Source organism: Alnus glutinosa, chromosome 5, assembly GCF_958979055.1.
Source record: "Alnus glutinosa chromosome 5, dhAlnGlut1.1, whole genome shotgun sequence".
NCBI classification, from domain to species: domain Eukaryota; kingdom Viridiplantae; phylum Streptophyta; class Magnoliopsida; order Fagales; family Betulaceae; genus Alnus; species Alnus glutinosa.
This window is the reverse complement of record NC_084890.1, coordinates 2,643,382-2,669,610: the sequence shown is the minus strand read 5'-3', so window position 1 is coordinate 2,669,610 and position 26,229 is coordinate 2,643,382. Positions and strand designations below refer to the sequence as shown.

General features: G+C 37.7%; 4 protein-coding genes across 5 annotated transcripts; 3 read left to right on the top strand and 1 right to left on the bottom strand.

The window, feature by feature from the left end:
• Positions 1–732: 732 nt before the first annotated feature.
• On the bottom strand, positions 733–1,456 carry LOC133869716 (transcription factor CPC-like). Its single transcript, XM_062306789.1, has 3 exons — positions 1,297–1,456; positions 1,110–1,203; positions 733–1,016 (listed from the first exon to the last, which is right to left on the bottom strand). The coding sequence occupies exons 1-3, from the start codon at positions 1,352–1,354 to the stop codon at positions 905–907; spliced, it is 264 nt and encodes an 87-aa protein (XP_062162773.1). The 5' UTR covers positions 1,355–1,456; the 3' UTR covers positions 733–904.
• Positions 1,457–2,934: 1,478 nt separating this feature from the next.
• On the top strand, positions 2,935–13,217 carry LOC133868152 (uncharacterized). 2 transcript variants are annotated; one of them, XM_062304972.1, is made up of 9 exons: positions 2,935–3,055; positions 3,534–5,234; positions 5,344–5,698; positions 6,661–6,745; positions 8,024–8,080; positions 8,520–8,579; positions 8,683–8,904; positions 9,589–11,142; positions 12,094–13,217. In XM_062304972.1, the coding sequence occupies exons 2-9, from the start codon at positions 3,638–3,640 to the stop codon at positions 12,595–12,597; spliced, it is 4,434 nt and encodes a 1,477-aa protein (XP_062160956.1). In that variant the 5' UTR covers positions 2,935–3,055; positions 3,534–3,637; the 3' UTR covers positions 12,598–13,217. The 2 variants fall into 2 exon arrangements, with proteins under 2 accessions (XP_062160956.1, XP_062160957.1); XM_062304973.1 differs by having other exon boundaries at positions 3,038–3,059.
• A 1,478-nt stretch (positions 13,218–14,695) lies between these two features.
• LOC133867760 (pentatricopeptide repeat-containing protein At1g11710, mitochondrial) lies at positions 14,696–17,932 on the top strand. The gene is made up of 2 exons (XM_062304523.1): positions 14,696–15,033; positions 15,489–17,932. The coding sequence occupies exon 2, from the start codon at positions 15,527–15,529 to the stop codon at positions 17,483–17,485; it is 1,959 nt and encodes a 652-aa protein (XP_062160507.1). The 5' UTR covers positions 14,696–15,033; positions 15,489–15,526; the 3' UTR covers positions 17,486–17,932.
• Positions 17,933–20,750: 2,818 nt separating this feature from the next.
• On the top strand, positions 20,751–22,335 carry LOC133869678 (ATP synthase gamma chain, chloroplastic). The gene has a single exon (XM_062306741.1). It carries the CDS (start codon positions 20,943–20,945, stop codon positions 22,068–22,070), a length of 1,128 nt encoding a protein of 375 aa, XP_062162725.1. The 5' UTR covers positions 20,751–20,942; the 3' UTR covers positions 22,071–22,335.
• The last annotated feature ends 3,894 nt before the right edge of the window (positions 22,336–26,229 follow it).

The following is a 26,229-nucleotide window of genomic DNA, read 5'->3' as shown; positions in this document are numbered from 1 at the left end:
CTCACATGGGGTGGATCCTACAGTGTGTAGGGCCCACCTCATGTGAGGGGCTGTTGTACTATTGTTGTGTAGGTGTAGTACACCAATCAAGTCCCCAAATGATCAACCCTAGTAAGACAACAAACATTATCAATTTGGACAAAATAGCTATATTATTTACAATTATAAAATCTTGAGAAGAAATTGTAAATTTTCAAAATTAGACACTGAATTAAATTTGTGCTATATTTCAAAGATCAATTATACAACCCAGCCTTTATTTTTGCAGGCTCACTGTGAATTGCTCAAGTCTCTCTCTTATGAGAGATATGAGTTATGATTGTGACTTTTGAACTCTTTCATTTGGATCTCCTTGTCGTAGTAGTCATACTCATTAGTCTCATAATCTCATTATTAGGTGTAATTATTTGATGTGGATGTGATAAGGGTGTCGTTAAGGGTATTACAAAATAATACGTCGACTACTAAATAATTAAATTTGATCGTGATTAACGTGATAGTGTTACGTAGACTCCAGGACCCCAGGTCAATTGTACGTGACATCAAATCGACCAATAAATAATTAAATTTACATGTAACCGGTATAATATCGGGCATCTTTTTCACAAACAACAGCTTAAAAGAATTAGGATTAGTAGAACAATTATATTCAACAACTTACATATGCATAAATATCTTCTATTATTTGATAACAACTTTTTATTTTAAAAATGAAAACATCAACAAACAATCTAAAGCACAAATCATTCAAAATTATTTTGATCATTACGTTACATGATAACAGTTTTTCAAAAAGAAAAAAGAAAAAACCACAACACCATCTAGAAAATCATATCTATATATATCAACAACTTGACACTATCTAAAAGTAACAATCAAAGCCTTTGTGGCATTGAACTTGAAGTCATCTTTCACTTGAAGTTGAAGTTGAAGTTGAAGATGTATGCCTTGAAGTCCAGTACTTCTCAATCTCTTCTGCTGTTCTTCCAGGAATCCTCCCAGCAATTAGAGACCACCTACACACACATCACACATGTTACCATATTCAAACGCTACTGAGATTTGCATGCCTCTGTCGACGATATTACAGAGTACTGCTAAAAACAAACCTTTCTCCGACCAAGCGAAACATCCTGGCAATGAGTGTTACCTCGTCTTCTGAGAATTCCGGCTTGGAATCCTGACTTCTCTCCTCTGACTCCTCTGAAAAAACAGAACATGTAATTCATGACTATTTACTATCGGAAAACAGAGAGAGTAGAAGGGGGGGGGGGGGTCAAGTTTCAAAATGGGTACCTTTAGTTTCTTCGTTTTTGTCATCAGTGGTGGCAGGATCTAAAAACTTCCCCATCATTCTCCACCAGAAGCCCACAGAAGTCAATAGGGGTCAAGCAGCAGAACTCGATATGGAGGAACATATGGGACCTTTTATAAAAGATAATTGGTGGTTGAGACTTGAGACCAGAGAAGAAGAAGGAAAAGAAGACCGGTAGTTTCTCTACTTTGATGAGTTGTTGAATGGATCATATCGATCTATGGTGAGTAGGCCGACAATTTTTTACACGACTCTAAAATTTTAATAAAACGTGTTAAAGGTTCATAAAATCAAATTCGGATCGATTCGAGTTGACCCGAATTAACCCGTTTAATAAAATGGCCAATCGCAAGTCAATTCGCTTAACTCATTAGTAACCCGTATAATCTGTATAAATTAAATTATATTTACAATTAAAAAATAAAATACTAATTCACATTAAATTCATATATTGAAACGGGTTAAACGGGTATATTTTGGATTAACCTAACACGACTTATTTATTAAATAGGTTATACATGTAGGGTCGTGTCATGTCACTTATTTATTTAAATAGGTTGTGTTAAGATTTAAGAATTTGATTCATTTAACTAAATGAGTCATGTGTTCAAGTTATATAACCAGTGACTCGATCCAACGCGTTAACACGAATTGACAACTCTTACTTGGCCTTTTGCGTTTAAATGCATAATCACAAATCATTCTAGTGGCTAAACGGATTAAGTAAACAAACATGTCTTTATAGCACGCGATTCTTGCATGTATTTGATCTTTCTAATATAAAACTGAATCAACAGATTGCTCTTAGAGTACTTTTCTTGGGTATTCTTGGAAGTAAGAAAACAATCTCTTTGGCATCTTTTCATCTGCAGACTGCAAAGAATTCTCAACGTGAAAACATAAAGACAACGAGATGATCTTTGAATGGGAAAAAAAAATTGGATCTGCAGGGTCCCAAATAATTTGGCTTATTAGAAAAAAAATAAAATATTGTTATTTGGAAGAATTCCTAATCATTATCTTGAAGCTCATCCTTTTTATCCTAAACAATCCACTTGTCCAAAATGGACCTATAGCCCAATAGGAAAATCTCAATTTAGCGGGCCTTTCGATACAATCAAATAGAAAGCCCCAAGAAACGCCATACTATAGGAGCCCAAATTATGTGATTGAATAAATCATATTTTATAATTAGATACAAGTAGGTATTGTCAGCATCTATTATATCTATTTGACAGCATCTATTGTCAAAATCCTAGATAAATTATACAGCATAGTTCTAAAATATTAATATTTATTTTTAAATTAAAAAAAAAAATCAATTTTTACTATCTTAAAATTTGTATTTATTTTCTTTTATTAATTAGGCATCGCCCATATTTGAATCGGGAAAATATATGTAAATATTCATTTTTTGGGTTATTAATCTTTTAAATATTAATTTATTGTTGTATCTCGATTAACAATAAAATATTGAAATAATAAAATTTAAACTATTCAATTAAAACTTTATTAAAAACACGGATGGGATATGATAATCCGTCACTTTTCAAATCAAAAGTAATTTTAATAAAGAAAAAACCCTCTAAAAAAATTCCCAAAACACAAAATTTGTGGCATCAAAACAAAAACGACGTCGCCTGGTTCTGTTTCATTCAACCTCTTCCTCGTACGACACTGCCACAAAACTTGCAGAGGCCCCCAAAAGCTCCCAAATTCCTTCGCACAACCGTTCAACCGGTACGTAAGTAACGTAATTGTCCCTTCGCTAACTATTCCTTGTTTTTTAGTTTCGATATCATTTGCGTACCCACAAAAATGGTTCTCCGAAAGTGTTTCCAAATGTTTTCTGCTCTGAACTTTGTCTTTCTATGTTTTGGCTTTAGGGTTTCTGAGGCTTTGAACACAATGTAGTCAAATTAGTTTTTGAATTTAATTTTTTTTACACTTATTTTTGTTATTTCTTTCTTCTTATTGTTCCATTGCAAGAATTTTGCGAATATATAACTGAAAGGTGTAGTATTTGATTAGCCATAGAGTAAACAATGTAAAGTAGCATACTTGTTAGGATTTATCTTTATTGACAAAGCGCGGGGATTAAGTTTTTGTGTGTTCAACTTCGATTTATTGAGCTGTCGAACCTAGATGCGTATATGTGGGATTGGTGTTTTGTTGAGCTTGAAATTTTGTGTTAATTTCTGCTTTTGGAATGGTTCAGGATGGTATACGTGTGTGTTGATTGTCATGCGGTGGATAATTGGGCCTGTGGCCGGTTCTAGAGTTTTGTAAGGTTTTGATGCAGGAGCAGTCATTTTGTTGAAAATGTCTTCGTGTTCAAATGCACAATCAAATGAGGTTGGGCATTTGGGTCGTCAAAATGCTTGCCCAGATACCGGATGCCGTGAAAATTCTTTGAAACCTGAGGAGGAGAGGGAGGAAGAGGAGGAGGATGAGGAGGAAGATGTAGATTTCAATCCCTTTTTGAAGGAAACCCTTTCCCCGGAAGCTTCTTCAAGCTTGAGCTCTGAAATTGATGGTTTGGATGGGGATGTTGTCGATAGTGGGGGAAAGACTTTTGGTAGTAGTGTGGGAATTAATTCTTTGAAGCCAATTGGTGAGTTGCAAAACTTTGTTGCTGGAGATTCTGAGCCTGGAGAGGAGGAAATTGTGATGCAAGCTACAGTTTCCCCTGAAAGGGTGTGTGAGAAGGAACTGCAAAATTCTGTTGCCAGAAATCCTAAGAGGAGAAAATCTGCCTCCAACTCTCAACCAATACTTGATACTGTTAGAACAAGGGGCAATGACATTAGAAGTGATTTTGACAGTGTTATGGTAGTAGGGTTAAGTAATAGCACACAATCCCAGAATCCCAAAATAGATTTAGAGAATGAGGATGCTATCTGCACACGTACTAGGGCCCGTTATTCTCTTGCAAGTTTCACACTTGATGAACTCGAGACTTTTCTTCAAGAAACTGATGATGATGATGACCTTCACAATGTTGACGATGAAGAAGAGTACAAGAAGTTTCTAGCAGCTGTTTTACATGGTGGAGATGGTGATGGTCAGTCAAATCAAGAAATCGAAAATGTTGATGATGAAGATGAAGATAATGATGCCGATTTTGAGATAGAACTTGAAGAGTTGCTTGAGAGTGACGTTGATGAATGTCCTAGGGATAAAACCCAGAAGGAGTATGAGGGAGCTGGAAGACGGCCAGAGACTAGACAGAATAGGCGCCAAAAAGACTCTGCCCAATATAAAAGGAAGCTTTCAGGACAGGCAAAGAGGCCATTACGTCCACTCTTACCTGTTTTTCCGAATGGACCAACTGTACCCTTCCCTGCTAATGATGGGAAAACTTTGATGCGTGTTTCTTCCACAGCAGAAGATGGTTTTATAAGTGGATTTACTCCCCATCAAATAGGCCAGTTACATTGTTTGGTACACGAGCATGTGCAACTTCTCATTCAAGTATTTTCTCTGTGTGTTCTTGATTCTTCTCGGCAACACATTGCCTCCCAGGTTCAGGGACTGATTCTTGAGATGCTTCATAAACGTAATGAAGTATTAGCCTGTAAAAGTGTCCCATATCCCAGTATTTGCTTTTACCCTCCATATGTTGGCTCATCAGTGCCAGATGAACTTCCCAAATTTGCCCCGGCACTAGGCACCTTAGATTCATGTCCTTCGTTTAACGCACAAAGAGTGTGCTCTCCTTCAACTAGCCAGATGACGGCTTCTCAAAACATGGCCGCTTCTAATGCAAGATGTGAATATGTTTCCAATGGGCATGTGGGTGCTTTCCAAAACACTGGAGGCTCTTTCTGGGTTCCTTTTATAAGTCGTCCAATATTGTCTATCTTGGATGTAGCTCCACTCAATTTAGTTGGAAGTTATATGAATGATGTTTATACTGGTATGTCATGACGAAGGTTTCAATTGTTTTTCATGCTTTTGCAATCATATGCTTGTTCAGAAGTTTAACCTCTGTATGTTTTGTCATTTGTTTGAAACTGTTTTCACAGCTGTTCAGGACTATCAACAGCGCCATGTGAAATCTAGTTGTGATACTCCCTTTGAAAGAGAACCACTGTTTCCCCTCCCTTGTTTTCCTTCATCTCCTGAAGCTAATTGTGAAATTTTAAGGGGACCCATTACGTCTGGTGTTAAAACATCTTCACCCTGTCAACAACCACCTAAAAAAACATTGGCTGCTGCACTTGTTGAAAGTACCAAGAGGCAATCAGTTGCTTTAGTTCCAAAGGAAGTTGCAAAGCTAGCGCAAAGTTTTTTTCCTTTCTTTAATCCTTCATTATTTCCACGCAAGCCACCCCCTGCAGCTGTTGTAAATCGGGTGCTTTTCACTGATGCAGAGGATGAGTGAGTTTCATGCTTGTTCTCTCTTTGGTAGTTGAATGTTTTATTGTTTACTGAATTGGTGGCTTTATTTTATCTTGATCACTCAATGTTGTGGGTTGTAGAATGCCTTCATGTCAAGGTGCATTGCTTTTCATAGTTCTGCTTTTGTCACAGTATAAGATGAAGACGCATGAATCTGAATGTAGAAATTAAAGCTAATGTATTTGACTTTAGGTATAGATATTAATAGTAGAGAAATTTTTTGCCGAAATTCATGGAGATGATGGGACTCTAGGAGTAATATCTCAGGATATAACAGCTCAAAAGCGAATTTATGATTGCTTATGAACATGAATCTCTCCTAAGATTCACAATTTTTGCATAGTCTTCAATGCCTTTTTCACCTACTAGGATAGGCATTTTGGTTTTATGCAGTGGGAGGTAAAAACATTTTAAGGTGAAATTATTGGGAGACTTAGTTTAAATGATTCTTATCTAAAAGGAATTTTTGCTGCAAAGTGAATTTTATCCATAAGACACAGCAGGTCTGGTTAATGGTGGAACTGTAGATGTAGATCTCTATATCTGTGATTTAATTATTTTTACTTACAAGAAAAAAAGTTATTTGAAGTATACAAGTGTATGAGATCTGTTACGGGTGTCTAGCAAAGGGAGTACACTCGGAATTGCATGAGAGAACAAGTTGGGCATTGCATGGAGGGCACCTTGCATAAGAGATTCACATATCAAACAGTTTTTTTTTTTTTTTTTTTTTTTTTTTTTTTTTTTTTTTTAATTGTAGCTCCTAGGTGGTTCCTATTTAATTTCTATTTTTGATGTTGGTGTTAGGCGTTAGCCTTTAGTGTTGAGTGTTTGTTTCCTTTAATTACTTCCACATGCCATGTTCAGGGTTAGTGACAATCTAATATCTATGATAAACTTATAAAATTTGTTTGTGATTTTTATATCGGGGTTCAATGCAGGCTATTAGCACTGGGGTTGATGGAATATAATACAGATTGGAAGGCAATTCAACAACGTTTTCTTCCTTGCAAATCGGAGCATCAGGTAGTTTTTATCTAGAATATGGATTCTGAACATGTGATTTCCTAGTAATCATTGTTTAGACAAACTCTAAGCTTGGTTAGACATTTCTGTCCTATTTGTCCTGCTCTTTCTGCTAAGTAGAGAAGGAACCATTTGTTCTGGCAAAGGGCATGCAAATAAAATTTTCAGTGTTTATTTTCTTGGCTCTAAACTACTTAAGGGTGTGAAACGCTTTGATTCAATTAAAAGATGAAAAGAAACTAGATACTTTGTAAGACTGGATTGAAAGTATTGTCTGCTTGATAGCTATGGTAATGTATTTCATTAAAGTACTTTCATGCATATATATATATATATATATATATATATATATATATATATATATATGGAGGGCTGCTGGAGACCAGGACAAAGAAGACAAGTGAGGAATGTTGGCTGCTGGAGTTCATATATATATGGTTTCTTAATCCATATAACTTTTAGGATTATAAACACTACTTAGAGCCCGTTTGAGATTGCATTGGGAAATAGGAGTTTTTGTCCATAGAAAAAGCCTGAAAGAGCTCTTCAAAAAGAGTCTCATTTTTGAGCTTCCCTACAATGTAGTTTTGGGCTTTTTTAGAGCAAAAAAGTGTTTTTTTTTTTCAGTTTTTTTAGCAAACCAACATTTTTTTTTTGCATGCGATCTTTTTAAGTACTAAAAGTATTTTTTAAGCTCCTTAACGCAATTCCGAACAAGCTCCCAAGCTCTTAGTGAGTAGGTTTGGGCTGGTGGGGCACCGTTAAAGCCCTCCTTGCATGTAACCTGCTTTCTATTGAACTAAGAATCCATGATCCTGACCGATCCCCCCCTCTTCGATTGTCTCCACATCCGAACAATTGGAGGTGGCCCAGGTTATCCATTGAATACATCCTATTCCCATCACTAGCTGTTTGGTTAACGATTGCTGACAGATGTGGGTTTTTCTTACTTGAATGTGTGTGTATTTGATATTTATCTGTGTGCGTGAGAGAGAAAATTATTTTGTAGAGCTACTTTTTGAGAGTTTTTTCATTTGATAATGGATGAGTATGATCATTTTTTTTTTCTCGTCACCCAGTCAATTTTTTGAATAATGATTGTAATCGGTTTTAAAATTTAATGCGCATGATGCGTAGAGGAGTTGTTCTTTTTGTTACTTGTTGCAAGTTCTGAGTAAATTTCATGATGACATGAGATGTGTTGTAGTTCATCAACATAAGTGTCATGATTGAGCAATAGTAGGCTATTTTAATTTACATGTTCTACTTTTGTTGCAGATTTTCGTCAGGCAAAAGAATCGTTGCTCGTCCAAATCGCCAGAAAATCCCATAAAGGTATCTCAACAATCTTGAGCACAACAAAGATAAATTAACTTGATTTCATCTCTTCTCATTCATATTGATAGTCATCTTAGGCAGATTCATTTTTTGATAACAAATATACCCCTAAGTTGTGGCTGCATCTCTAATTAAATTGATTGGACGGCAAATTAACTATCAATGGATTCCCGAGCAATTCTCATAAGCATTATTGACTCTTCGATCTGACATTTCATAACATTGACTGGTCGAAAGAAATTGACGGTAATCGGATGTTCGGACATTGTAACTGGTGATATTTTAGGTCACATATCATTGCAAGAGGTAGTCTTTAGTTAGATATCACCATATAAACAATGCTGATAGCAGATTGGTGTACCAGATGAGCATTTAGGTTATGTTGTCATATTTTTTATTGATAAAATTTGATGTAGTTGTTTACTACTTCATGCAGGCAGTTCGGATAATGAAAACCTCTCCTTTGTCTGCAGAAGAGATAGCATGTATTCAGGAGGTAAATGCAACAAAGAACTTTTTGAATTATTAATTTTTTTTCTTACAAAGATATTCGTTTGATGGATAGCTGTCTGATTTACTATATCATCCAAATCACTCAGGGACTCAAGGTTTATAAATTAGATTGGATGTCTGTGTGGCGATTTGTTGTCCCGCATAGAGATCCATCCTTATTACCTCGACAGTGGCGCATTGCCCTTGGAACTCAGAGGTCATATAAGCAGGATGCAACAAAAAAGGAGAAGCGACGGTTATATGAATCAAGGAGAAGAAAGAGCAAATCTGCAGAGTTGGGAAATTGGCAAGTTGGATTTGAAAAGGAGGTTTGTTATCCTTTTAAGCTAGAATATTTGCATGGACATTTAGTCCTTCATATCTTCCTGTTAATTTTATACAATATTATACTGAGTTTTCGATGGATCAGAAATACTGTCTGAATTGCTAATAGTAAAACACGTACAACAAACACACCCATGTGTCGTAGCACATCATTTGTGATTTGAGCTGTAAACTAGCTAGCCTCTTCCTTGATACACTTAGCGTAATCTTTGTTCGTCACCTATTATGCCTTTCAAACTTTATAGTAAGGTTGGATAGAATGGGGCATGAAATTCATAAATTATGCAATTTAAATTTCAGAAATCATGAATTTACTTATCGACATAATGCTTGCTTGTAACTTTTTATTTAATTACCTTGATAAGATTTTATGAAGCTACAAAAAATTAAAATTCTATTATTAGTAAAATTTACATAATACAATGTTTTAATCTTGAGAGATGTGCTTGGTCTAGTTTACTATTATATGTATTACAGTCTTCTTTTGCTGAGCCCCCATCAGCATTTCTCAGTTTCATTGAGTTGGAAGAGTTTGGCTTGGCTCCTGAGCCTTAAAATAAAGCTCAACTTCATCTCAGCAATGGGCAATTGAGGGTTTTTTTTTTTTTTTTTTTTTTTTTTCCCCCCATAAATGATTATTTAACTTCAGACAGTTGCATTTGCTGCAGGACAATCAGGCTGAAAATGCTGGTGGAGATTATAATAGTGGACACGATAGCACAGATAATGCAGGTGAAGCTTATGTTCACCAGGCATTTTTAGCAGATTGGAGGCCGGGTACCTTCAGTCTCATTTCTTCTTCACGTCCTTGCTCAAATCTCAAAGAAAAAGGCCTTCCTAGTGATACTCAATCCCAGATTGGTATCATGCACAACTTTCCACTTTTGTCACAGAATACCCAGCATCCCAATATTTCTTATCAGTTTACTAGTGCTAGAAATTGTGCATCTTATCCCATGGAAGCCAATCATCCAGCTTCTGGTACAACATCGAATACCAGCAAATCCCAATTCTGTTCTCGGCCTTATCGGGCTCGAAGAAATAGTGGTGCTAGTAATTCCCGCTTAGTAAAATTAGCACCAGACTTACCCCCTGTGAATCTTCCCCCATCTGTTCGTGTAGTCTCTCAGACTGACTTCAAAGGCCATCAGTTTGGAGCATTTAGCAAGGTTTCTGCTGCTGGAGGTGGTATTGGTAATTCTGGAGTAGAAAATTTGGTTTCTGGAAATCCTCATGCTGTGAAGTTGGGAACCACCCAATCAATAAAACCTGTACGGAACACAAGTTGTCCACTGAAAGACAATGTTACACATTCGCTTCCTGAAGAATCTGAAGTTGTTAAGGATAAATGTGTTCCGGAGGAAAGGCAGACTGATTCTGATCTTCAGATGCATCCTTTACTGTTCCAGGCCCCTGAAGATGGACATCTGCGTTATTACCCATTGAACTGCAGCACTAGTACTTCTACTTCTTTCAGTTTCTTTCCAGGAAATCGGTCCCAGTTGAACCTAAATCTCTTCCATAATCCTCACCAAGAAAACTATGTTGAATGTTTCAACAAATCTTTGAAGTCAAGGGATCATACTTCAGTATCCTCTGGCATTGACTTCCATCCGCTGCTACAAAGCACTGATGATGTTTATACTGACTCAGTAACTGCATGCTCAACTGCACACCCATCTGTTGGTTTGGAAGGCAAATCTGCTCCACTTCAAAATTCTTTTGATCCTGTCCACACTGATTCACTAGTAACTCGTGGTGTGGTTACTGGTGCTAATCCTCCAAGCCCTACAGAGAAAGCTAATGAACTGGACTTGGAGATCCACCTAAGTTATACGTCCAGAAAGGATAAAGGTGTGGAAACTAGAGATGTGACTGCATGTAATCCAACGATGTCAGTTATGGCAGCAGCACATTCTTTATCTACAACGAGAACCCAAAACATCAATGGCTTATGTAATGATCAGAGTGATGATTGTCCCCAAGTTAGTACAAACCTTGTTTCAGCTGGCCATGGATTGGCAATGACAAATAAGAACATCAGCAGATACAACATGGATGACATAGGTGACCACTCTCATCCAGAGATTGTAATGGAACAGGAAGAGTTGAGTGACTCTGACGAAGAAGCTGAAGAACATGTAGAGTTTGAGTGCGAAGAGATGGCTGATTCTGAAGGAGAGGATGGATCGGGCTGTGAACAAACTGTCATGCAAAATAAGGTAACTGCTCTTTCTTTTGAGTAATTAGAGGATGCCCTTTTTATCAAGTACTAGTGCTCCTGGTTCTGTTTGTTGTGGCCTGAACCTCATTTTATATATACTCGTGGTGTTCGAAAGTAAACTCTGACCTTCCCCTTTCGAAACCCACCCCCCCCCCCCCCCCCCCCAATTCCCCACACCCACACCCACACACACAAAAAAAAAAAAAAAAACGTGTGCATGCCGAAACAAAATAAGGAACATACAGTCGGACTTGCCCTATCAATTTTTCTGAAGATGATCCACTGTACACAAAAATCTACTAAGCATAGCTGTATCTCTTAAACAGATGGGATTTGCCATTGCAGACTCTTTCTGCTATTAATCTATCTCAGTCCATGTCTTCTTTTGAAATTGGCATAATCAGTTGTAAACAGACTTATTTTTTCAATGTTATTGCTATTTTTAAACATTTAACATGCTTGTGTCTTGTTTGAATAATTTGCTTGTAATTGTATCCTGTTTAGGTAATTTGCATCACTTTAAACTTCGATATCTCCATTTCCTTGTTTGGTAGGATTCAAACGTAAGACCTACACCCAATCCCAAGGGTCGTTTTCTAGAAAATTAATAATGAGCACACTAATGATTTCTGCATTTAATGGGCAATCACACTGGCTGATACATTGAGCGTGCATCATGTTTTAGTAATGCAAACATGTTCTCTCGCATTTTTTAGGACTTTTTTTTCTACCTTGACCTAAAGCATATTATGGCGTTATGCACACTGGGAGGCATTGCTATATTTCCTTGGAAAATTTTGTTAATGCTTCCCCCCCCCCCCCTTTCTTCCCTTTAATAACCATTGTTTATATTTTGTTCTGAGCGAAGCTAATTATTATTATTGATTAAGAGTTTATATTCCTTTTTATTTTTGGTCATTAATCTCTTCTCTTGTCTCTTCTTTATTAGGGGGGCCAGAGTGTCGCATTGGCAAATCTAGTGACAGGTGCAGCTAGTAATGATAGGCAACGTGAACCAAGGACCCGTTGTCATCCTGAAGGTGATCTTCATATCCTTGGAGAGGACATTGCTCCTTCCCTAGAGTTGGGCTTGTCTAATCAGGGGGCGGATGATGCAAGTAATTTTTCATGGTTGAGTTTAGATTCATGTGCACCGGATCGTCTTTTGAGCACAAAAGCAAAGCGTGTAGAAAGTACAATTGGTGAAGACCTTGTGGCCAAAAAATTGTCTTCATGTCGTCCTACCAGATCTTGCAAGAAGAAAAAACCTAGCACAAAACATGTTACAGCGCCGAAACATGCTGTGGACATGGAACAACAGCTCAGCCTTGGTCCTCTTGCCACTCCCACAATGAAAAAAGCAAGGAAGCGCACATGCAGAACTAATACAAGTTTGAACATAGGATTGACTTTTGAAAGCTCCGGCATTGATGCTAAAGATAGGTTTGGTTGATTGCTGCTCTATCTATACTAAAAGAACAATCTCTTTTGCCGCTGATATTGAAGAGATTCTTTGCCGATCTGCTCACCTGCAATGCTTTGGGCCCAGTCTTCTCTATGCATGCATTTAAGAGAGAGTAGCCAGGGTAGGCTGTACTCCCTCGGATGTTAGCAATCCAATCCAGAAAGCAAGGGTTGTCGTAATGGAAGTAGAGGTGAACTGATCTTCCTTCAGGGATTATCTAATTTCCCCGGCCCTTGGTACTTGGAAACATCTGCATCCAAGCCTACAAGGAAGGCCTCTTTCTGTTTGTGAATATTTTTTTGAATGGCACGAGAAACAGCACAAGTTATTTGGGAACTTGGGGTGGAAGGCACTGGATATGCGTTATAACTTAGGCGGTTACTACGCTATTCCATTTGTTGATGTATGATTGTCAGTACATGTTTGCTTTGAGTGCAAGGGTCGTGTACAGACATTTTTGCTTGTATATTCTTCATCGATCTGTCAGTTTTGGGCTAAAATGCCTTCACTGTAAGAAGCTGTTTTTGCTAACAATGCAGTTTCATGAGATAGCAGAAATTTTTTATAACAATGAAGGAAAGAGGAACAGTTCTATTATCACTTTTCAATATTACTGAGCCATGGACCCATAAACTCTGTATTGTCAATTCACCAGCAGTTTTCTATATTTGAACTCGTTTATGAAATACCGTTGGAGTTGTCTTCCATTTCTTTTTCTTCTTTTTTTCTCCTGCTCCATTGGAGGGCCTTTAAGATGTATAAGCTACATAATAGAAAATAGTCATCTCCCTTCCCTTCAAATTTTTTGTCTTAATGCAGGTAAGATTTAATTCCAAATCCTTATATGTGACAACACAAGACTTTCTCAGTTGAGTAAACTTCCTTGTCATCTTCCATATCAAATTCGTCAGTCTAACAATAGATGGAGATCGGAGTAACACACTAAAATATACCACGTTAACCAAAAACGTAATTATCTCTTTCTATAGTCGCCGCTAGCCTCCAGTCTTCCACCACCACTATTATTAGGGTGGCCGGTCACCCCTTCGGTTGCTTGGGATGATTCATCCAACAAAAAAAAAAAATAGCATTTGGGTGGTCAAATCATTCAAGCAGTCATCGGATGATTTGGCCACCTCCTAGCCATCAAAGGGTGGTCGGTCATCATCAATGGTGGCAATGAGGCAATAAGAAACCGAAAGTAACTTTGAAAAGATAGATTAAAGTTTTAGGCTGAGGCAGGAGATCTTATTAGAAATATTGCACATAACTCAAATTCTCAATCCATGTAACGACCATTTGGCTAACAAGTCCTAGAGCATGTGACACAAAATCAGTAGGGCTTGGCTCTACCCTAAAGCAGTTCAATTGACACAAAATCACTCTAAAAATACTTTCAACTTTCGAGTCTTCCCCATTCCACTCCATTCCAGATGCTAATTAGATTCGGCAAGTAGGAGAAGATCGTTTATTGATCTCAGAGAGAGATATTTTAAGACTTTTGGTCCAAACTCCGAAGAGCCATCCCAGCCGGCCCACCAACACGGCGGTGATAGTCACTGACGGATTCGTATTAGACTAAAACAGCGTCGTTTAGACTAAAAGCAGAAGCCAACAATTGGTGGAAAAAAAAAAAACCTATGCGTAACTTCACGCCGTCAGGGTGGGGTTAGAGCCAAGCCCAAGACCAATCGTCCCCTCCTACGGTCCTGTTTCAGCAAGGAAGGCAATAGTCGATGGAAGCCCATGTGTTTGTACTTTCTTGTGGGGTTTTTTTTTTTGGATGAATTTTCTTGTGGGTTTTCTCACTAACCAAACAGTGGGTAGGAGAAAATTTTTATGGGTTTTACAGTGGCCTTTTAATATCGCATTGCATGTTTATACTTGGGTTTTATGATTGTGGGTGCTGTTATAGTGTTATGTAGCACCCTGGAATCCCACGGCAGACCCCGTTCTCCGACCTCTCCGATGAGGAGTTCGAGCTGCTGTACACCGGCGTGAGAGGTGGGCCTCGCATGGATGCGGTGGTTAAGGAAAGTGGACCATTGCTGTAGGAGGACGAGGTTGCTGGCTTGCCTGAGGTTGAGGTTGCTGTTAATGTTTGTTAAGCTTTTAAGGTTACCCAACGGCGTGAAGTTACGCATAGGTGTTTTTTTTTTTTTTTTGCAAGCAATTGCTGGCTTCTGCTGTTTGTGTAAAACGACGCTGTTTTAGACTAACAGCATTTATGCGGTAGTGTAAACTCACTGATAAGTGATAGAGTCCCTCATCATATGTTCAGAAATCATAACCGAAGGACGGTCAGGGTTTATGCTAGGGTAACAGGGTTTTAGGCTCAGAGAGCAAGAGAATGACTTGCAAGTTGCAAACTTTTTACGCCACAAGAGAGCTTCTCGTTCTCGTATCATCTCTCATCTCTCAGAGGTAACTCTTAGTCCATTCCTTTCTCGCTTTCGTATGGGTTCCACTAATTCTTTTTCCGCCCATTGTTTGAGATATCAGAGTTTTTGCTTTACGCTAATTAGGGCTTTCTTGTACAACAATCCATATTTTGGGGTTTCCAATAATCCCTAATCAAAAAAAGAAATTAAATTTGTGAGCTACACTTATTTGGGTTTCCTTTGGTTTGACTATATATTGCAGAAATTAGGCCATTGGATGACCTGGTTTTAGCATTCTATGCTTTTAATTAAAGCTTTTTCGGGGTTGCCCATTATCATTTTTCTTTTTAGGGGTTGCCCATTATCTCAAATAAAATAGAAAAAGATATTAAATTTGTGAGCTACACTTCTTTGGGTTTCCGTTTTCCAAAGAAAAAAAGTATATCGAATTATAAGCTACACTAATTTGATTTTTCTTTACGTTGATCATTATTGCAGGTATTAGGCCATTTAATGAACTGGGTTTTAGGCATTCTATGTTTTTAAGTTTCTGTTTACCCAAAAGAAGTACTCTCATAAGCCGGGCTTTTCACGTCGGTAAGCAGTTCTCAAATCCAAATACCGAAGACATTTTCTTTAGGGCAATTTGTGTTAATTTAAAGCAGAGGAGATGGAAACTCTTGGAGCAAATGTCGCCGAGTCTTACCAATTCATTAGTATGCCGTGTCATTCACGAATTTCGGGACTTGTCACAGTTAGCTTTAGAGTTTTACAATTGGGTTGGAGAGAAGAAGAGATTTTCACACTCATTGGAATCTTGTTGCACTGTAATTGAGTTGTTGGTCAACTCAAGGAGATTTGATGATGCCTTGGCTATTATGGGGAACTTAATGTGTGAAAGTGGTGTGCCTCCGTTGGAGGTTTTGGAAGGGTTGATTAATAGTTATGAAGGATGTGATTCAAGTCCGGCGGTGTTTGATGCATTGGTAAGGGCTTGTACTCAGTTCGGGGCCACTGATGGTGCTTATGAAGTGATCATGAAGCTGAGAATGGAGGGGGTTTGGGTTACAATTCACGCTTGGAATAACTTTTTGGGTCACCTTTTGAAGTTGAATGAGATTGATAGATTTTGGAAGGTGTATAAGGAAATTATTTCATATGGGTATATTGAAAATGTGAATACTTTCAATTTGGTTGTTCATGCTCTTTGTAAGGAATGTAGATTACTTGAGGCAATCTCAGTATTCTACCGGATGTTGAAGAACAAAATTTGGCCTAATATTGTTACTTTTAACATGATCATAGATGGAGCTTGCAAGATGGGTGACTTGGAACTTTCCTTGAAGCTTGTGAGGAAGATGGGAGTGATGTCAGGGGGGTGCGTACAGCCCAATTCAGTAACTTACAATTGTGTCATTAATGGGTTTTGCAAGATTGGGAGTGTAGCATTGGCAGAAGAATTCCGTAATGAAATGACTAAGGTGGGTATTGAGTCGAATGAGAGGACCTATGCAACTTTGATGGATGGGTATGCAAGAGGAGGGAGTTTGGATGAGGCTTTTAAGTTGTGTAATGAAATGGTGGAGAGGGGCTTGATTCCTAATTCTGTTGTTTACAATACAGTCATCCATTGGCTGTACAAGGAAGGAGATATGGAGGGAGCTTCTTTTCTATTGTCTGACATGATTGATAAGCGTATATGCCCTGATCAATTTACCTACTCAATCCTCGCAAAGGGGCTTTGCAGAAATGGATATGTGACTGAAGCTCTCAAACTTAATAACCAGATTATGGAGAAGAACCTCATTGCAGATGCTTTTACTCACAATATTCTCATCAATTATATGTGCAGAAACAAAAATTTAGCAGGAGCTAAGCAACTGTTGGGCAGTATGTTTGTTCACGGTTTAATGCCTGATCTTGTTACCTACGGTAGCTTGATTGATGGGCACTGCAAGGAAGGGAATGTAGAGGGTGCAGTTCAGGTTTATGACGGAATGATAAAGGTGGAAGAAAAACCAAACTTGGTAATATACAATTCTGTTATAAATGGATTATGCAAAGAGGCATCAATGGATGTTGCGAAACTTTTGATAGATGTTTTACGAAGGATTGGTGTACTTGATGTCATAACCTATAATACTTTGATAAATGGCTATTGCCTCAGTGGAAAGACTGATGAGGCATTTGCGTTGTTTTCGGAAATGAGGGAGGTGGGGATTTTAGAAAACAGAGTCACTTACAATACATTAATCAACTTCTTGTGCAAGTTTGGGTATTTTGAACAAGCAAAAGACCTTAGGAAGATGATGGTTCTACGTGGAATTGTTCCTGATTTCATAACATATACAACTCTTGTCACCCATTTCAGTAAGTGTCGCAGTACAGAGGAGGTGATTGAATTGCATGATGAGATGATGCTTGAGGGAGTGATCCCTGATGGACAAACATATAAGGCCATTGTTAGACCACTTCTTCTGGAAGAGAATGCGTAGACTTGAGAGAAATAGAGAGGAAGATTAACCCTCAGCTTTATTGCTTCCCAACCTCAGTTCGTGGGAAGAAAAGAAGATTACTCATCTCTTTGGCTAAAGGTCGGTGGAACATATTTTCAATACTCATGTTTCTCAAAGTTCCACTGATGATAAAGATCTTCTGGATCCCGAACGGTAAAGGAAGTTTTATGGTTAAATCGGCCTACAATCTCCTTCTCCAAGAGAGTCCCTCCCCTAATGTTCCTCTTGCTCCAAAGTTCGGGATAAGTTGTGAGAGGCAAAGATTCATGACAGACTTAAGCTTCTAATCTGAAAGATAGCATGGAAAACCCTCTTTGTCAATGCTAAATTGAGGGAAGTCAAAGCTAAATTGGGGGAAGTCATTAGAAGAGCTTTTGTGCCCTCTTTGCCGTTCAAAGATTGAAACTGTGGAACATTGTTTTTGAATTGCCACTTCTTCTTTTCTTTTTTTCTTTTTTCTTTTTATTTTTAAGTAAGAAAACTTTATATATAAGCGTAAGGCGCCCTTAAGTACACTGAGAGTATATACAAAAACAACCAAAGCTAGCCCGTAAAAAGAAAAACTCAAATAAACCCATAAGGACCAACCTTAAAACCCGCATGACCCACAACACCCAGAGCTACAAGAAACTCAAATCCCAAAAAACCAAAAAAAACCTAAATCTGCCCAAAAGCACCCAAACCCAACATAAATACAAACTCAAAAATATAAAAAAGCCCAAATTACATCTGAAAAGCAAACCCAAACTACAAATCAAACAATTGCCACTTCTCTAGGGCTCTTTGGAGAGAATCACCTTGGCCGCTCCACTCAAGCCACCTTGCGGCAATTGCGAATTGGATAAGAAATATTTTATTCCCTCATAATTTGCTTAATATTAATCCTAAAGATTCTCACTTGTTTATGTGATTTGTAGCAATTGCCCTAGACCTTGTATGGATTTAGAGAAACAATGTAATCTATGGAGAGCCTCTTCCCAACTCGATCCAGCTAGTGGAACATGCAAAAAGACTTTATAGAGAATATCTTGTGACTTAGAGCTCAATCTCCAGTAGTAGGTTAAAGATTAAAAAATGGTTGCCGCCTCCATAAAACTGTCTCAAGATCAATTTTGATGTGACGATCCACTAGACCTCTTTGGGAGCTTACTACCTGTTAGGACTCTGCTGGAAAACATCTCAAATGGACAGAAGAGTTCCCCCAGGGGATCCTTTGGCGGGTGAGGCTAGGGCTGCATTACTTGCCATCAGAGAGGCCATGAAGAAAGGACTCAACAATATCCTTTTAAAGGTTGATTCGCAATTTGTAGTGTCTGCTTTTCTAAACCAGGACCTACTGATCGAGTGAAAATTAGAATTGTTCATCTATGAAGCTCGCTAGCATTTGAACTCAATACCAATTTAGTCATTTCGTAAAGATCATATTAGAAGCATTCCCATATCTTCGCTTCCAAAACAGCAAGTTCTGCATGGCCAATGTTAGTCTATCTAATTACTTTTCTTAATGTTCACTAAGCCTGTATTCATCCACTGTAGCGTGCTTTAGGACTCTAGATGGTTAAATGAAGAATGTGCTGATCTATCACCAGAACAGATTGCTGAATTATATAAAAAAAAAAAAAAAATTCTCTTTGTATCCATAGCTTTTACCTTAGTGATATAGGATCAATCGGTATACTCTTCTTGAAGATAATTTTTTGGTATCTCTTGGCAGGGACGAAATAAGGAGAGGTTGTTGGTCTTAAAAATTAGGCTTGACCTCTCATTTATGCTTTAGTGGCCCGCGTTCCGTTCCTACTTTTTGGGATTGCGGGTAGGGTCGCCACCATCCCTTTCCTATCCTTTTCTGTGCCTAGAGAAGAATGTGATGATCTTTCCTAAAGGAATATGCTGAGCAACGCATCTCTTGATCCTGTTAATGCTTAAAGGTTCCAGTACTCGTTTAGAATAAGCATCGATATGTCAACATGATAACATGCATCGATATGTCTATAAAATGTTGAAATTGATATTTGTCCAAATGGACAATCTTCGACAATGATATCTAACCAGTGTGATTGTGTGGTGCTCATATTTTATTTTATTTTATTTTATTTTGTCTTTTCGTTTTGTTTTTAGTTTAAACGTTCAATTCTCCAAAAAATTCAATCTTAAAATTGACCAAATGGCTAGTGTGACCCTAAGAAGAAGAAAAAATTACACTGACATGGCCAGAAATTCTTTCCATGAGGCCATCAACAAAGGGTCAATGGAAGGTTGAACAATGTTAGAACATTAATTTAATTGATTAAGTAAATAATTAATTATTAGTTTAAGCTTTCGAAATAATTGGTGGTTTAATCTAATATGAGAGTAAATGTCATGAATACAAATGCTGTCTCCACAATTTGCCCTCATTTCAAGTGAATATTTTACGTATGAGGCTTGTTACACAGGGGACGTAAATGAACCCCATCCAGCAACAAATATAAAAATAATTTTTTATTAAAAAGTTGGCTTTGATGTCCATCAAAGCCAACTTTTTTAATAAAAATTTATTTTTTTATTATATATGAGTGATGGGGACGGATGAGTGTCCCCCATCCAGCATTTCCCTTTACGTATTGAGCCTTATTTGTTGATGAAGAGTTCAATCCAAACATAAGAAGAGCGTTATAATATTAATTTAAATGATTAAGTTCTTTTCTTTTTTTTTTAATCATTTAAGCCTTTGAAATAACTCTTTATTTAACAAATAAAGTAAACGAAATGAATAATTTCCAACAATAACAACAGTCAAAATCATCTGTACAATAATAACATATGCAAATATGATTTCTTTAACTAGTGTAACTTTTCAGATCATACTCTTTATACGGATAGAAATTTTTAACAATTTTACTATCATTAAGACGGTCAATGTGAGAAAATCTTTATAAGACTTAACTGTTTGAGTGGATTTCAGACAGACAGCAACAAATTACAACAAATTACTGGACATCCGGATGATGGATGTTTATACCCGTTTCAGTAGTTACCGATGGATCCAAAATGAACCTCTGAACTCAGTTTGGCTCAGAAAGGATCCCAGTCGCATGGCCGCATATACCTTTCAGGAATCAGGATAGGGAAGCTCTTATGTAACCAGTAGTCCCCCTCAAATCATGCCACATATAAGAGAGGAGGCCCACCGTTAATCAACGATAAAATAAGAATCAACTTCCTACCCCAAGCAATCTCTCAACGGTCAAAATCCTTATCCCAAAACCTCATCCACGCTCTCCCTCTCCCTCCACTCATTTCCACTCCTTTCCTCCATACCAGAAGAAAGACACATCCCAACACCACATGAAGATAAGATTTTACAAAAGAAAAACCAAGCCCACATACCACACCCTCTCTCTCTCTGCTCCCGACTTCCTCTTCTCCCCCAGAGCCCAAAAACCCCAACAAAACGATGGCTTGCTCGAATTTAACAATGTGGGTGTCCTCAAAACCTTCTCTTTCCGATGTTTCTGGACTCTCTTTCCGTTCTTTTCTCAACCCTTTTCAGGTTCCATCCCACAATACACCCACCTGCAACCCCTCTAGATCGGTAACCCCAATCCACTGCGGTCTTCGTGAGCTCCGAGATCGTATTGACTCGGTGAAGAACACCCAGAAGATCACCGAGGCTATGAAGCTTGTTGCTGCTGCTAAAGTCAGAAGAGCTCAAGAAGCCGTTGTTAATGGCAGACCCTTCTCAGAGACTCTGGTAGAAGTTCTTTACAACATCAATGAGCAGCTGCAAACTGAAGACATAGATGCCCCTCTCACCAATGTTAGGACTGTCAAGAAGGTTGCCTTGGTTGTTGTCACCGGGGATAGGGGTCTTTGTGGCAGTTTCAACAATCAACTTATCAAGAAAGCAGAGGCCAGGATCGCGGAACTGAAGGGTCTTGGTGTTGATTATACTGTTATTAGTGTTGGTAAAAAGGGTAACTCGTACTTCCTTCGGAGGCCTTACATTCCGGTTGATAAGTTTCTTGATGGCAGTAATCTCCCTACTGCTAAAGAAGCTCAGGCCATTGCTGATGATGTCTTCTCACTCTTCGTTAGTGAAGAGGTGGATAAGGTGGAGCTTTTATACACCAAATTCGTGTCATTGGTTAAGTCCGATCCGGTTATTCATACCTTGCTTCCACTCTCCCCAAAGGGAGAGATCTGTGATGTGAACGGAAACTGTGTGGATGCTGCTGAGGATGAGTTGTTCAGGCTTACAACCAAGGAAGGGAAACTGACTGTGGAAAGAGATACTGTGAGGACTCCAACACCCGATTTCTCGCCAATTTTGCAGTTTGAGCAGGACCCAGTTCAGATTCTTGATGCTTTGCTGCCTCTGTATTTGAACAGCCAGATTTTGAGGGCATTACAGGAATCGCTAGCCAGTGAACTTGCTGCTAGGATGAGTGCCATGAGCAGTGCAACTGATAATGCAAGTGAGTTGAAGAAGACCCTGTCTATTATCTACAATAGGCAGCGCCAGGCTAAAATCACGGGTGAGATTTTGGAGATTGTTGCTGGTGCCAATGCTGCTCAAGCCTAGGATAGTGAGCCAATGTTATGCTTCTTTATAGGTACTTTTATGGATGTTTCCTAATTCATCCAGATATGCTTGTTTAAGAACAGTTATGCAGAATTTACACATTTTCATTGTAATTCTCATGCGTATTCACACCGAGAACTGCAATGTATTTTGGAACAGAGGAGCATTCTACTTACTTTTGTATGTCATTTTTTCTCCCTTGTAAAATTGTATTATTTAAAAATCTCACAGCATGGTAATCTTGTTAGTCTATGCTTTAACTGTACATAGCTTCCTTATTGCAGCTTTTAATCATTTCCATGGTCACTTGATATACAAATCTCCCATGTCCTTGTTCTTGTTTGTATTATTCACTTACTCTATGGCTTCAAAATCTGATATTAATGGCTGTTATGATACATACTCGGTGCCAGAACAGGGTGGCTCTATGTTGCAGCTTGCAGGCTGAGTTTCAATGAACTGATGTTGCTAATAACCAATGTATTCTAAAGATCTGAGTTTCACGATAACTTTAACTTGATTCCTTCTACTTTTGAGAGGGTGGTGTCGATATATTATTGCAGTTGACTTGGGATTATCTATTTAGATATGCCCCCATGAGTTTAGCATGTCAGAGAAAACACTTTTCTCCTCTTATGGTTGTCGATTTAATATGGTTCTTTAAAAGCCCTAACATAATGAGGTTAGCATGTACTTAAGGATGAAATCTTCTCAAAAGTGATCCTAGTGTTCAAAATACAGTTTTTCTTTTTGTGTTAGAATAGTAATTAAATAATTAAATCAACAATTTTCTATTAGTTTTAAACTTTTAATATAAGTGTTGATTTAACGTGGTATCAAAGCAAATGTCCTAAGTTTGAACCTCCTCTCCGTCATTACTTCCCATTTCACTTAAATATTTCACGTGATGGACTTTACTTATTAGAGAGAGTTTGAACCAACACTGAGTAGAATAAGTAGTGATTTAACGTATTAACCATAAAGCCAAAATATCGCAAGTTTGTGTATTCTAACTTGGTCATTTAGCATGCAATTGTTTAAATTCAAAGCCCTTTGATTGTATAGCTACGGAAGCATTCAGTGAGTGGTGATACATGAGCCTTTATCATGGTCCACTGCTTGTGCAATTAAGTTGGTCCTTAGAAATTGCTCTTCACTTGTGTGGTTCTCTAAGGTTTGGCCTTTATATGGAAAACTTTCAGTCCGACTACAGAAAAGTTATGTCTAATTTCTTAGTCATTGAATTTAAAACAATGTAAATTTTCTATATATCTAAAAATCTAGCCAATCTACATTTTTTTTTACTTCAACAAAATCTATGCTTCTTCATTAATCCGATAACCATGAAAATAACTTGATCCCACAAAATATGATCTAGGGAATAACAGCTTCCCTAAGAACAGTACTAGAGATATTGCTAGGAATATCCTCCCGCCAACACAAATCAGTCTTATGACAAGCAGCCTCTTTTACTAAACTATGGGCTGCGAAATTTGCCACTCTAGGTGTAAAAATAAAAGGGCGCGAACTAAAACATTGCTTCTCCACATGAATGCTATCAAAAAAATGACCAATCCTAAAGAGATAGGGTGGGCTTGAATTAATGTATGAGATAACTTGAGCTGCATCTCCTTTAAAAATAGCATCAAGAAATCCCACCTCGTTGTTGAACTGGACAGCCCCTAATGCAGCGATGGTTTCTGCAATTTTGGCGTCCACTTTGAGTGTATGAGTAAGACTTCGTGCGCCCAAAAAACGTCTCATACAGTCCCGAGCAATCATACCCACACCAATACAGCCCTCATTTTTGTTTAAAGCTGCATTCCAGTACTTAACTTTAATGAAATCAGTTGGAGGAGGGCACCATCCAGTGTGAACGACTAGAGCTGGCTCCTACCAAATTCTGTGTTGTATGGGCTGCTTCTCCTGCAAACATTTAATACATGGCCCTTTTACACAAAGCGCTCGGCATGTAGAGATCCTGTGACTACGTACAGTTATCGATCTTCTCCCATGAAAAACAGGTGTAACTGCAACAAAGAATTAAACTCACAACTCACAAACTAGGGCAAGAAACAGTAGGGGTCCAACACACCAACAAAGCCCTGGATCAGGAACGTAACATCCTGTGACTTTATTCTTGGTGGTCGGTCGATCAGGCACAAATACCAATTACTGATAAAAACAAGTTGGGAGACAAATAAAGAGTCGTTGAGTGAGTTGAGTCTTGAGATGGAGAAGGGCTACATATTCTAAATTTTTTTTTTCTCAAAATTTGATTTTCAAATGATGTGTCACAATCTCATGTGATTTATCATTTTGGAAAATGCGTAATCATCTCATGGGATGATGACACATCATTTGAGAACCGCTTTTGGGAATAAAAATTTGGAGAGTAGAGCATTTTCCCGTGAGATATGTTATCTGCATGATAATTGCACAATAAATTCAACAATGCTGATGTGTCTAACATTTTTAGTATCTTTTAGAAAAATACTAGACACATCAGTATTGTTGTGTAATTATTATATAAGAGTTGTGCAAATAACATATCTCATTAGGTCATTGTTATTGCTGCATGCATTGCAAGAATAAAGGAGCCAAATAAGGGTTGTTGCATCGCATTGCAAAATAAGGGAAATTCACTTTTTTAAAAAAACAATTATTTGTGTGTAGTCAAATGGGTTGTGGAATCCCCATTCTCCCTCTTGTGTAGACACGTTAAAAAAATAATAATAATAATATATATATATAAAAAAAAAAAAAAAAAAAAAAAAAAAGGGTTGTGGCTTATGACTTTGAGCAATTATAAGGTTTGGATATGAAATATTTTCTTTATATATATATAATAAAAGAAAAATGTTCAAAACCGAAAGGGACCACTGCCTCAAATAGAGACCTTTAACAATTTTACTGCTCGGATTATTAGAAATTTAAAAAGCAAATGTGAGGGAGCTCCTTTGGCCCACTTGCCAGAGTAGGTCTCGGGTAGCTTGCCTACTTTGTTAGAGCATGCGGGGCCCCATAAAAGCTCTCGCACAAATTGTTAAAAGATTCGAATTCACTGCTCTCTTAGCAATTCGGACAAAAAATGTGAGAGAGTTCCTTTGGCCTACCTGTTCGAGTAGGTCTTGGACAACTTGCTTACTTGTTAGGGCATGTGGGCCCCACAAATGCTCTCCTACAAAAATTGCTGAAAGATCTAGATCCACCCCCTTGGTCCATCATTGCTCAATTGAATCCCAATTTTTTTGGTGAAGTTCAGTACTCTTTATAAATATTAATGTTGTTAGCTAGCTAGCTAGTAACGAATATTAGAATATCAAATTATTAAATTTATTTCTAGGATACTTTATAATTTAAAATGTTATCGGAGCCAATGTTTTGAGTTTGAATTTTGCCTACGTAATTCATTTTCTATTTCAATTGAATATTTCATGTGTTAGATCTCACTTATTGAAAAAAAAGTTTGAGCCTCGTAAAAAAATTATGTGTTAAACCTCACTTATCGAAGGAGAGATTAAAGTACAGTAAAAAAGAATATTAAAATATTAGATTTAACTTTTCCTATCGGTTAAAGCTTGGCCATTACAACCCTTAATCTTTTCTTGGGAAAATATACAATTGGCTTCTCCCTTTCGACTCTGGAGGACCATAAATGGCTATAACTCATGGCTGGTGAGCTACCCTGTCACAGTGTCACCATCTCTTCACAATTCACATGCCATAAACAAAAAGTCCCTATAACACGATATTATATATGCAAATAGCACCTTGGCCTCTAGCAGGATTTATCTGTCAATTTAGTCTATGAATAATGTTGCAAGCACCCTATTTCAACAACCAAGTTGTGTTCATTCATTTTCATACCAACCCCTAATTGCTTGATATTTGACAAGGTTTATGTTTGATATGATACTTTTTGTGATTGGATTAATATCTCTTAATACGTTGGCTTCGGATAAGTGCTATAATCTTTAATATCTTGAACAATCTGGAGAGTCGAAGATCTTTAATGTCTTGAACAATCTGAAATACCAAACACACTTACTTGAAACATCTAACCCCGAAGGTGATAAGTATAATCCATCTTTTCGTGGTCTTGATAATTGAGCATTAAAATATTTACCTTTAATCCTGGACTATTAAACTGTAACAT